This window comes from Porites lutea, chromosome 8 (assembly GCF_958299795.1).
Source record: "Porites lutea chromosome 8, jaPorLute2.1, whole genome shotgun sequence".
Lineage (NCBI taxonomy): Eukaryota > Metazoa > Cnidaria > Anthozoa > Scleractinia > Poritidae > Porites > Porites lutea.
In genome coordinates, this window is record NC_133208.1 from 24,673,247 (window position 1) to 24,687,219 (window position 13,973).

Here is a 13,973-nt window from a genome sequence, read left to right on the forward strand (position 1 = left end):
GTTGACCTATATTTGCCATTTTAAGACAGTTTGAATAAACACGAAGAAGGTAAAAAAAAAAAAAAAAAAAAAAAAAAAAAAGGGAACGAAAGAAAGAACGAAAGAAAAAAGCGCATTCAGTTCATTTTGATAGCTAGGGACCGTCGTTTTCGTTGCCCTCGCCGTGCAAACTCGTATGATCCAATGCGGAAAAGTATCGGACAGATTGGACAAATTCTCTACACTAGAAAGCATTGCGAATTTACAAGGCATTGGATTCACTTTGATTTCGGATTCAAAATCTATCGAGACTTGACCAAATCGGCAACTTTTCAATTCGGATTCACGTGCTGCATCTGCTTAAATCAAGCGAGTGTTTTTTTTTTCGGTAGGGTGGGAGGTGGGGGGGAGCAAGCGATTTGGAGAATTGGCTTACCTCTAAAAAAGAATCCTGGCTACCCCCTGATTTTTATCACATTTTCTGCAACACTATTAAAACCTTGATACTGAATGCAAAAAACAACAGCAGTTCAATATGCCTGTTAATCGTCGGGACTTTCGAGAAACAGCTGCCGGTTCTCGGAACTGTTTCGGCGTTCTGGTACTAACGCGATTACGCACTAGTAGTATATAGATCAGTAAAAGGTACGGTAAAAAGGGCGATAGAAACGTGCAACGTGTTTTACAACATTAATAAAAAGTGAGCTGAATACCCCCAGCTCACTACCCACTAATTAAACTTGTCTTGCAACAAAAATTAAACAACTTGTTCTATTTTTTGCGCGTACTATGCGTACTAGACGCGTACTATCGCTTTAAACTCGTCATTGCTGCAATATGCAAAACAAGTTGCACTTTTTTGGGCTAGTGCGGAACTCGACGCAACAGGTTGGTAAGGGAGAGGAAAGAAGACGGCAAACAGGAAAGAAAACGGCGAACCTTGTGTGACAAGCGTGACAATAATTTTTGTTTGAAACAATTTTTCGCCAAACTTCACTTTCCTTTAAGCATTTTTTTTGTAAAGGACCAGAAAACATTGGTGTTATGTGAAGATCACGAAAGAACACGCAAGTAATAACCCTGTCACGTTTGTCACACACAAGTGTTTTGCCGTCCTCTTCTTCCTAGACGGTCAACGGTTGACTGAAAAACCGCTGACCGTTCCTTTGCACACTATTAGGTTCAGATTTAGATTTAGAAAGAGACTGCGCGCTCTCGACAAGGAAGGGCGGTGATTGGTTGATTCGTGCTTGCGCATTTTCTTGTTTGTGATGTCACAAAAGGAAGACTTTAGGCCACAAGACTGGTGTAATAACAATCACTGAAGCTTTCATTTAAAAAAAAAAAGAACATTAGAGTTTTTAGAATGGGAAATGCTTGGAGCTCACTAAAAGAGAAGCGAAAGGAGAAAAAGGAATTAAAGAGGTATTTTCGTCGCTTTTATTTTAGTATCCTCAAAAGTTTGCTTATGTTCCCGGAGTTAACACTCTCTCCGAATAAGGTCTCCACCCTCACCAAATAAGCGCCACACGACGAACATTAATCTGGGGACAATTTATCCAAAGCGCCAAAACGATTTTTCGGACAAATATCCTCATCTATAGAGAATACACTAGTGCTGATCCATATTTTCTTTTATCCACTAGGAGAGGGAAAAACTATAGAATTTTAACAGCATCAGCTGAAAGAGAACGCATATCAAGAAGAAAGAAACAACTGGAAAAAGAAATCGAACTCATCGAGAGAAAAATTTACCTGGAGGAAACGATGCACATTGCCAGAAAAAGAAACAGTAGACCTCAAGTGCGAAGAGTAATTGCCCGGTATGATAGTTTCTAATTTATATGTGACTAAAACTTCGACAATTATGCATGTTTGTTGATTTAATCACAAGTCTTCGTTTAAAACCAGTGTTGACCGGCCGGTCAATTTCACACTTCTGTCACTTCTGTCAGAAACAAACTGAAACAAAAACAACAGAAACTAATTATCAGATAGCGGCCATGCCATGTGCATTGGTTATCTTGACTCGACTGAATTAACTGACTTGGTCCCAGTCTTGTTCTCCAAGGAGGTGTAACAGATGACGTTTCGAAAACGTTTGCAATTCTGGGCAGTGGCCATGGGTTTGGCCTCATTCCACAAAATGTTAATACGCCTAAGCTTTGACAGATTGTGCTCGCAAAAGAAGCATAATAATTCTCTTTTGTAATAAGCTAACAGCAGTGCTCGCATATTCTTCAAAATTACGCCAATCATGATATTTATGCTAGTTTTTGTAAATTACGCTCATTCAAAAAATGGAGAAATTATGCTTCTATGTTCATAATTCATTGTCTGACATCTCTACAAACTCAAAAACTTAGACACAACTGAGTCACTTCCTCTTGGACCAAACCCCATGAATGACATGAATGAGACAATAAGCAGACCAAAAACTAGTCTTCTACACAACCGTTTCTAGTGTCGTCACGCAAAGCTCACGTGACGACACTAAAAACGGCTCAGTATAGCAACTGACTAACCAAAAACTGATTTTGTTGCTAAAATTTGCCTGTAAAAATGACTACTGATCTGGGGCTTTTTTTTGGAAAATAGGTGAATATTAAGCTCGTGCTTGAAGAATTATGCCAAAACTTATGCTAGCACCGATCAAAGCCTGAATACACCTCAGATTAGAGTACGTTGTTCCAAGTGGATTTGAGCTTTGTGAGGGTTTTCCTCAGCTTTCGATCCTTCTCCTAAATTTTCCCTGTGGGTTACAATCTAAAGTCAGCCTCGTGAACTTCTGTTGGTCCTTCCTGCACGCATGTCCAATCCAATTCAATTTCCTTCCTCTGATTGTGACTTAGTCCACTCTTGACTTGTCCTTTCCCACAGCATGATCCTCATTATAAATGGCTCTTTGTCAAGACACCCCTGAGTCTCTATCTTTTGATAATCGCCTTTTAATCGTCTATTACAGGCCATCCCAAAGCAGTCATCCGTCAACAAAGCAAACACATCTAGCAGAGGTTTATTCCAGAGTCCCTTCAGCCAAGAGTCCAGTTCTCGTGGGATTTCACAGCAAGAATGGTCCACAAGCACAGTGCACAACCTGCTCATATCGGCTTTATCTTAAAGATGCTACCAAAGGCCCCGTAGACCTATAAACAAAATGACAATTTAAAATGCAAAATTATTTTCTGTTGGTAAAAGTCTTTTTAATTGAAATAAAAATAGACAATGATGGTCCTGACTATTGCGGTAATGATGAGGGTCTATAAACAATTTGTGGGTTTTAAAATAATTATAAAATGACGTAAATACTTAAGGCTTGTTTAAACATTTTTCCCTGTGCTAAATCTTCCAACTGACGAAAGCTTTACAAGTGCGGGCATGCAAAGGTGAAAATAAAACTGACTTCAATAGTACAGATATCGGCAAACAATTTTGGGATAGGGGTGGGGGGTAATCCCTATAATGGCCTATACTGGGAGGCTCCGCCGGAAGGGAGGTACCCTTTTCAAACTTCAGGTTTATGTACACTGGTTGAAGTATTTGAAAGGGAAGGGAAATCTGTCCCGTGCATTTCGGTCTGTGAAAAAAAGGGCTAACGAACAGATCCATTATGTCAGTGGCTGAATAAAGGTCGAGAAAGAGTTCTGATTTTTGATTTATACATGTTAAAAAAAGTGCATTAACAGCAGTTAAGAAATGCAAAGTTCTAAACTAGGAATGTGAAGGGCTTAAAAATTGCCAATAGAAGGGTTATTAAAAGAAATTTAAAGGGGTTAAGCTTTTCTCTCAAAAATGGTATGTGAAATGGAAAAGGGTTGGACTTTGGGGCGGAGCCTCCCGTATACCTGTATAAGACTTTGCTAAGTACCACAGCAAACACCAGCCCCTCCCCCCACTCCCGCGCAAACATGCGAATAGCCCATTTTTTTTCGCGTTTGTGAAAAATCCACAACTGGGACTACCAGACATGAAAATGATATTTAACTTATAAAAACACCAAGAGAATCAAAATTCGCACCTGTCGTGAAATCGACAATAAACGCACACTTAGTGCACTACAAGTTCTTTATTGCTTATGTAGTACTGTATTTCGCTTAATTACATTCTTTATAATGAATAAAAGGATTGTAACGAGTCTTGACTACAAGTCAAAAAAGAGTAACGAATATTAACAAGAAAAATAATAATCACAATAGAAATATATACATGTCCCAGTGTTCTTTAAGAATTTAAAGAACCGATTTTTATGTATAACTTTTTTCATATAACGTTATAACTGCGGGTACTTTTATTTAAGGAACACAACCACCGTAGCTTAAGCGAAATCTGTCTAACTCGGAACTTAATTAAATTTTTGTTAGTTTGGGTGACTACTTAGTAGGTGCTTACTGTAGTTCAACTACAAGTTAAAACTAGAAACGTAAACAACTCATAGAAAAATGAAAATAAACTTAGTGAAATATTCCTGGTTCAAAATACAATTTTCCGGTCCTATATAATGCAAAACTAGAACTGAAACTAATGAGAAATCACATGACCAGAGCTACAGGGAAGATTCTTGAATTCTTCTATTTCCTTAAACTTTTAAGGTTCCTCTTGGTTTAAAGATATTTCCATGATCAAAACGTGCAAAAGACATAACAGATTTATTAAGACCAAGCAATCAAGCAAGAAACATCGAGAAAAAACGCATTACATCATTTTTCAGCATAGCACAGCTGCTACATGCATGCCAATCAAACATTTCGATATATAATCATCATAAAAAATTAATATAAAGTATAATATTGAGTTTTTATGATAATGATGAATTACGGTATACCACATGCACTACTTACATGTAATCATACCATAGTACTGCGACTTTTGTTTTTTTGCTTCGTACAAAGAAAGGAGTTTTTTTCCTCTTTTTTTGACAACATGACTTCATGCATTGCATACGCAAAAGATTCATCAACACTCTCATTGTACTTGCAATTTATGTTTTAAGGTTTGCATAAGCTAAGCCACACTTTCAGTATCATCCAGTCCAGAACAATCAAGAGACTGGGCACTTGCTTCTCTCGCATGTAATTTTTGGAGAACCTTAAACATGGGAATAATTTTCCATGGTCTATTCTCTTATTGACCATAGAAATGACGTGAAAATGTTCAAAAGTTTACAGTGAAACCACTAGGTTGCAGCTTGTGGTTCCACTTTAGTTTTGAACATTTTGATGTCATTTCTGTGGCCAATTAGAGACAGACTATGGAAAATCACATTATTAATACAGGCAAAATCCAAACTATCCCAGATATCTCAGTGCCATTAACTACCTTTCTGTTTTCCTTCCCAAAAAGATTCTAAACTGGAAATATTAGAAGCGACAGCAACAAACCCAAATACATGTAGATAAGATAACAAAATCTACAAAAGGTGCTGGTATTAGAATCGTCTGTTCTTCTTCTAAGTTTGATGTATTCCATTACCTTGCAGAGCTCACCACACCAAATTCAGCACACGCACATACATGTGCATTGTATTTCTCAGTCTTTCCCCATTGATTTTTAGCAATGATGATCCATACATATCTGCAGAACTTCAATTGTTTATTGCCCCAAGCTCATTTCAATAAAATTACATCATGGCCTCAAACGCCATCACTTTAAAGTGGTAAGCCTTCTTCATAACTTTGACTTCGTAGAGACAGCTGCCAACTTGACGCTGTTCAATCCACTCCATTGAGTGGAATAAGTCCTTCACGACTTCCTTGATGTTACGCCTTATCCATACCAGCTTGCATGAGCAGAAAAATAACAAGAAAAGTTCTTATTATCTTGTCATTATCCTGCCCATGCCAGCTGGCCTACATTAATCGTCGCCAGTACAGTCTCTCATGTGATTCTCCAGCAAGTCGTGAGGGAACAATTTTTTGCAGTTGGGGCACTGAAGCTGACTGCCCTGGCTTAAGTAGCGTCTTGGGGCTGGCTTTGGGTTTTCTTTAAGAGGGCTGGTTGGTGAATCTGTAAAATCATCTCCTGGTCCATCCGCACACGCCTCCATTCCATAACCCCTTGGCCTTAGTGCTGGTTGTTGCTGTTGTACTTGTGCTGCACAAGTGCGGGCAGCAGATGTTTGTCGCCTGTATGCTGCTTGAGCCTAAAGAAAAACACAAACAGGACTAAGTGAAATAGTTCTAAAACAAAAACATCTCTTGAGAATACATGTACACAAACTTTTAGTGTAATAAACAATGCATCAAATTCACAAGGGTTTCTTTACCATGCCATAATTATCACATGGATTAATTCACCTTGAACGGAATTTACCTCAAATGACCAAAATATAATTTTCAAATCAGGATTGGCTTAAATGCAACAAATTGTGCTATTACTGGCATCACCTCTTAAAGCTACTACAGTGTAAGTCTTAACAATAATGATTCTTTTTTGTGTGTCCAAAATCCGATAATGTACTTGTAATAGAATCTCTCACTGTACATGTACAATGCAATTTTTCATGGTCCACACAATGGCCAAGCACAAGTAGGAGAGAACTTATGAGTATAATTGATCACACAGTGAGTCATTGTATCTCACCTGCTGTTGCGCTTGAGCTTGTGAATACATGCGCTCAATGTTCTGTCTCAAGCCAATGTGCTCCTTCTTTAGCTGCTCATAGCTGTGAATGGCCTGATCCCGTTCACGGATGATTTTCTGATGGTCTGACAATGCCTTATTCTTTTCTTGCCTTTCCATCTTGAAGTCATTTTCATAACCTGAAAGCTACAAAAGACAGATATGATGTAGAGTGAGAAAAGCAGTGGACCTACAAGTATGATTAATTTCGGCATAAAGAAATAACATGTGCATGGAATGAAAGAACTACTACTACATGCAGTCCATCACAATTAATTTTTATACCCTATCACTGCTACCATAAAGTTTGTTAAAAATTGAGTTGACTTCTTGACTTCTTGACATGACTGTACGTGTACCGTGTACTTCCACTTGCTTTTCAGGGAAACAAAAAGAATGTATTAGAGTGTCTGAGCTAAAATTTGCAGAAAACCGTAACTGGTTTTTAATGAAATTCTTGCCTTTTCTATACATGTAAATTATCTTTAGGGGTAATGGCTTTCAGCCCAGTAGCAAACAAAGCTTATGTACAGCTAAATAATTGATCAATATAATAAAGAAAAATAAAAAGGGAATACTTACTGCAGTTCGCATAAGTTCATGCTCCATCTGTAGCTCTTCAATCTGTTGCTGCTTCTCCTCACTTTCACGTGACAAGAGGGTAAGGTTGTTCTGCAGTTCTCGTAATTGCTGGAGAAGCCTTTCTCGCTCTTCCTCATGCTAGGATTCAAAACAAAACATGAGTACAGTGTAGCTAGATGTGACACTCCCAGGAATCTTAGGGGCATGAAACAAAAAACTAGCTTTTGAGTCTCCTGATGAAATCCTGTAGCGTGGTCATGTAAATGAACCTTCAGTCCCAATGATGACCGACATCAATTTTCTCCTAACCATATCCATAGATTGTCAAGAGATTAGGTTATGAGAATTAATAAATTGATCACCTAAGAGAAAATGCCTTGCTCTTTTACCAAATTCTCTCAACACATTCTTTAAGAAAATGTATACAGATCAGTTTGGAGAATTTGTATAGGATATTGGGGCTTAAAGGGTTCAAAGTCCTTTTACATTGCAGTACAATTTTGTTTGTTTCCCTTTTACAGCTCTTTACAATTTTCTCAACATTGCTCACAACATCAAGACATGCCCAAACAATCTCCTGCAATTCAAATGCCCCTTTTCAATTAATAAGAAGTAAATGTCCCACCATTTCCTATTCCTATTGCTGTCTACTTAGTGTTCATGTATGTGAATTTTGGTACCATTGAAATAACAATCATTGCTGCAGTGAATGGAACTTAAAAGTCTACCCGCAAATCTTGCACCTATCATACATGTAGCTGTACCATGCACATTTTCCTCAAAGACAAGTACAATGCAGTACGTCTGTGATTGAGTCTGGCCACGCATTTAATAGATTTGTCCAATTAGACAGATGAAAGGATGTACCTGCACCAGGATGTCCTTTCAAGGAAGAAATAAAATTATACAAGTAGTATCTCGCTTTAGACACTTACTGACTGCTGCTGTACATTATGAATTTCATTGACTTCCTTTAAGGTGGTTAATTCTTCCATTGTCTTAGCAAGTTCTTCTTTGAGGTGATTATTCTCTTCTATTTTTGCCTGTAATTCTTCTCTTACTTTGTTGATTTCCTCTTTCAATCTGTTTAACTCTTGAGATGATGTAGATTCCTTCACAAAAAGGTAACATAACATACATGTAAGGATAATGAACAAAGAAAAGTACTGATAAATACATACATGTCTTGAATAAGAATTACAGTGACTGGAAAAGTGTTTTGTACAGCTATGCGTATAAGCGTAAAATCTTCAAATTTAATATAATTTAAGGGAAAATACTGGTTGATTATGAAAAGAATTTGTTTTGCCCATAATCTCACATGTAACATTAATTTTGGTCTCATCTTGGTTTCCCACAGTTTAGGACCAATAGACTCTGAGGCAAGGGTTATAGCTCACAGTCGACTCCTGTTACTGTAGACACCCTAAGGACCGCAAGTCAGTGTCCTTAATAGACTCAGTCTGGAATAGTGGGAGATTGTTTCAGTTCAATTCTGTAACTCATCTTCACTGGGCCTACAGTAACTCATGCTTGTATGATCGGATTGTCCATAATAACATGTGTCTGCAAGGTGATAGTTACGCTGTACTGAAAATAAAATCACAAACAAATAAATTTGCTACCTCAGAATTGCCATCCTCATTATCATACACTTGGTTCATGATTTGCCTGACTTCTGGCTGTGACCTCGCAAGGTCACCAAGTCCTTTCTTCAGATCTTGGACTCTGGTAATCTTTTCATCTTTGAGCGTCTGAAGTTCTGTCTTAAGAGTTTCATTTTCGGTGACTATAGTTTCGAGAAAACCTTGCTTGGCGTTGAGGTTCCTTTCAAGCTTTGTGGTTTGTGCTGTCAAGCGCAAGACTTGATTTTGCAAAAACTCTGTATTTTGATCTTGAACAGCAGCCAATAAATTCTTCAGCTCATTAACCTCGTTAATTTTCATGTCTCGTTCATCCCTAAGAGTCATAATAATTTCATGTAGTTCTCGGTTTTCCTGGGAAAATAAATAAGGGAAATAAATCACACTGAAATGTGAATGTCAATATAATAAATTGTTAAGCATTTATGATACAAACCCCTATACAAGGCAGTACAATGGGCTGCATTTTTTGCCCCTATAATAGTAAAACGTTGTAAATGATAAAGAACCTTGATAAAAGAAAACCCAGGTACAGAAACCACTAAATTATTTTGCCAGTGCCTTGGCCTTTCATTATATTGAGGCTTCATTGTATTGATATTGGGCAGCTGTAAAAAAAGAAATGCTGCTGAATATTTGGTGCTTATTAATTTTCATCTATCAATTCATTACTTTAAATGAATATACTAGCACAGTGCCTGTAAAGAGTCAAGCCATTTCTGAGAGGCAGAGGGGGAAGTCAAGAGATCTTGCAGGCTTGGCTTGAGAGATTAATTTGTTTGAAAAATAGTTTGGTGCCATAATTGGTATTACAGTCGAGGCAGGTCAAGCGTACCCCCTAAGATGATTATTTGAAAAATGAATCGGTTAGTCATTCTGGTAACTAGTGTTAAATTCAAATCGGTATCCCTGGATGCATACTGAGCAGTGAATATTTTAAGAGAACTTCTCTGTATTTGGTCAGATTGAAAATCTTTAAATGCGTTAAATTTCATAGAAGACATTTACGTCAAATTCACAGAAACTTAGCTGGTAGAAATTTTGTAACTGAATCGTGTGTGAATTCATGGCTCATTATGCATGCAAGAATGCAGACATGAATCTGAAATCTACAACTACCAACAGGATTCAACTTTTGAACAATAAATTCCTTAATGTAATCTTGGGGGGGTATGCTTGACTTGGGTTGACTGTAATATAAATGAATAATAACTATTTGAATGTGCTTCCCTTAGCATTTTTATGACCCTTCAAGCATTTTTGTTTTCAATTTCAACTTCCTCATATCAAATCATATCAGAATATGCTTGATCTATTTCCATAATAAGTATGTTTATGCTTTCCAGCAATTATGATAATGATCTTTCAGTTTTGAGCCACAACTGTGCATGGATAATAGTAAATTTAAATAAGCTTTAGCTGGTGGGCTCTTCTTGGAAAGATGTATCTGTGAAACAGTATCTGCTAGGGGAGTTGATAAGATTTTTAATTCTGGTAATATTGCAATATCATGAATAATTCCAAATCTTTTAGGTTCAAACAATTTCAAAAACCTTGTATTACTAACATTTGTTTGTCAGATTTTAGAATTGGACAGTATTTCTAGGCAAAAAAAGAATAATGGAGACAAAAGTCGTGTCCCAACAAGCCACCTTTTCATTTTCAAAGAAGTATTGTAAACGTGTCATCCGGCGGGAACGCTATGAATACCAACCAATAAAACTGCAACGGGGAATCCCCTACTCGATGAGACAATACCTGTATGCAAATTACTTTCGGTTTCGCAACGACACAAATGACATGAATGCCAATGAAATTCGTTGTTATCAAGACCAAATTTGTGTATGAAAAGAATCTAACACGTCGGGGCAAGGCTACGTTTCAAAGAGAATCAATCTAAAGAACGCGCCAACAACTTTCTGCTTACGAAGCATAATCATGATTAAAGGCATTGCAAACGTGCCCACCCCAACGACCTTGGCAGGCGGGGAAAATTCCCGAATAACACTGTGATGCCCCCATGCTCTTCCGACAGCGAAACAATCACAAGAAAATGAAACGCCTGACAAATAGTTCCACCTAAAATTTTTCAAGAAAAAAAGCGAAGCAATATTTTTTCCTGTTAGTAAGATCGCTTAATCATTAAGTTTAAATAAAAAGGTCATTGTGATGGGGCAAATTCTAAGTTCCCTGTTTTTCGCATCACTGACTCCCACTCATCAACAAATATTCAATGAAAAGTTCACTACAAAAACCAAATTTTCAATACTTACCACCGCTAAGTCGACGCCACCTGGACCTCTGTTCGTTATATGATCTAACGCTTGCCTTAATTTAGTATTTTCCCTAGTAAGCGCCTCTAAAAGTTTCTTCGATACCCCAGGAGTAACAATGGCGCCTTGACCAGCTACCGTTTGTCCATTATTACCAGCTAGATGACTTAGTTGTGTTATTCTGTTCTCTGCTCTCGCTAGAGAACTTTCCAACCGTTCATTTTTTTCCGAAAGAGTTCTTAGTTCTTGGTCTTTCTTTTGTAACTGAACTCCTAGGTTTTGTACCCCAGTAATTTGCGACGCCATTTTCTTTCTTTCAGAGACCACTATCAACAACGTGCGACGAAGGCGTTCATTCTCTGCTTTTAGCGACTTGTCACCGTCTTGATACGCCATTACAAAGTAGTTTGAATTTATGAAGTTTCCGAAAAATGCCAACTAGTCTACTATCCAACTCTCTGTGGTAAATAATGACAAACTGAAACGCGTATAGTACTTATGTAACATTAACTGGGAAGTTCCCGACTACAACAGCTCTATATTTGTTAATAGGTAAAATTCCCTACGGGACCGGATAAGTCCGCTGTATCCGGTTGGCCGAGACCCTTGACCGTGAGTGAATAGCCTGTGTAATATCCTGTGGGGAATACAGTAAATGAAGGCGCATGTAATATGTTCCGACCTTTGCTGATATCATTAGTATTTTTTTACCGCCTTTATAATATCTCTGACCAGACAAAAAAATATTCAAACACTCAGCTACTTCATCGCTGACACTCTCGGACACATTATTACACGGGCTAAATCCCTACGCATGCAGGTGAGTAGGAAAAACACCTGGTTACACAGGCCTCCCCAAGAAAAGCGTTCAGTGTCGCACGAAGATGTGATAAAGTCCAAGTTTTGCAAGTAGTGTGACCTGAAACAAAAACGATTTTTAAAAGTGAAAACTGACGTGAAATCGGAACGTCAGCGACTAGCAGTGTAAACTTCCAAGGCGGAAAGCGCTAGAGAGGCCGCGGGTTATTTACTTCACCACTCTCATTGTGTAATGAGTTGCACTTGTCAGGGGCACCCAACGAGAATTTAGTTCAAAACCGCTAAAACATAGCATTGTTAAACGTATTTTGGTATTTAAACGGTAGATATAGGCATATTTTTATCCCCTTAAAATTTTTCATCTGTTCGGATTTCCTAGCTGAAAGTCTCGTGATCCGAAAATTATAGGGATCAAAACTTACCTTTTCGAAAATTTCAGCCAGAAAAAAGGCTCCCGAAAATTGTAGGTGACCTTTTTAGGGTAAAAATCCGTTAAAAATAGGCAATTATACCATATTTTAGATGTTCGAAAATCCTAGGAGAAGCAGGCAAGCAAGAAATTTTACAACAAATGTTCCGAAAATTCTAGATCTCAAATCGTCTTCCGAACAGATATTTTTCCGAAAATTGTCGTTGGGTGCCCCTGACTTGTGTTTTCTCTACTTGGCTTCCTTTTTCTTTTCCAAATAAATAAATAAGTATATATAATATATATAATTAACATCACACATTCCGTCACAAAAAACCTGCGATATCGTAAATACGTACGCCTTGAGTAAAGACGATAAAAGCCACAAGAGTTTGTAATAAAAACAATCCGACGATCCTCGGCCCCAAGACGATTTTCAGCGTGCTTGCCTAATTCACCATTGTTTGTTATGTTCTAAAAATTAGATTTTGAGTCAACAGCCGAGTACTCAGTACTCCCCCCAGGTAAAAATTATGAATAAAAAAAAAGAAAAGAAACAAAATTAGAAATCGAGAAAAAAAACTTACCCTGAATTAGAAAAAAAACAAAACCAAAAAGAGACAAAATTAGCCTGATGTTAAGACAATCCTTAAAAAAGGAACTTCCTCAAGAAATGACTTCCGCTAGCTACGCTAAAACGTTGAAAATCCCGACTGATTTAGGTTGTCCTTTTGAAAAGGCAGCATAGAAATATATCGATTGAAGCGTTTTGAAGGTTTTGATTCTTGTCTCACTTGTGTTAGCTATTCCTTTCTCCTCCGTAGTCATCAGAGAGAAGAAGCTCATTCCCTCTTCGTAGTGATTACCAAGCTTTTTTTTACACACTTTTGTTTCAGAGTCAACTCTCTCCGTCCTTTCTGGCCTGGTTGCATATACTGGCGGTTAGTTTGGCGAGCGAGAGGGCAGATGAGCGACCGCCAGATAGAGAAACCTGGAAACGAAACGACAGCCGCCCCCTCCGATATCGCGCGCCGTCGTCAACTGACGTTCCCGTTCTGTTGCTAAATCAGCCTAACAGGCTAATTTAGCAACAGAACGGGAACGTCAGTTGAAGACGGCACGCGCAAATCAAATGACCAATGGCAGAGCGGCAAATTGAGCACCGGAAGTCGTGTTTAGTCCTTTCCCGCGCGCGCTTTCCCGTCGTCAACCGACAGGACGGGAACGTCAGTTGACGACGGGAAAGCGAGAGAGGAAGCAGACAGACTAGGAAACGAGAGACAGAGAAAGGGCAGTTGTTTCTTTCCTCTCTGTCTGGGAGATTAATAATGGTAATTGAACTGAGTGGAGTGCAATTTGGTCTGAAATCATACGCGTGATTTCAAAATCGAACGAGCGCGCAGCGCGAGTTCGATTTGAAATCACAAGTATGATTTCAGACCAAATTGCACTCCACTCAGTTCAATTACCACTTTATTACATCCATTTTGAAATCGCAGGATTTAGTCAGTACTAACATTTTATTGATCGAGTAGCCGGTTTGTTAAAAAGCCAAAACAAAAAGGCTTTTACATCTCATTTTGTATTCGAAACAGAAATGATGCGATATAGAACAAAAATGGTGCGATTTAAAACAGAAATGATGCGATT

General features: G+C 38.1%; 1 protein-coding gene across 1 annotated transcript; it reads right to left on the bottom strand.

The window, feature by feature from the left end:
* Positions 1-4,897: 4,897 nt before the first annotated feature.
* On the bottom strand, positions 4,898-11,579 carry LOC140945775 (uncharacterized). The gene is made up of 6 exons (XM_073394819.1): positions 11,096-11,579; positions 8,805-9,176; positions 8,115-8,291; positions 7,180-7,317; positions 6,559-6,744; positions 4,898-6,118 (listed from the first exon to the last, which is right to left on the bottom strand). Exons 1-6 carry the CDS (start codon positions 11,489-11,491, stop codon positions 5,831-5,833), a joined length of 1,557 nt encoding a protein of 518 aa, XP_073250920.1. The 5' UTR covers positions 11,492-11,579; the 3' UTR covers positions 4,898-5,830.
* Between the last annotated feature and the right edge of the window lie 2,394 nt (positions 11,580-13,973).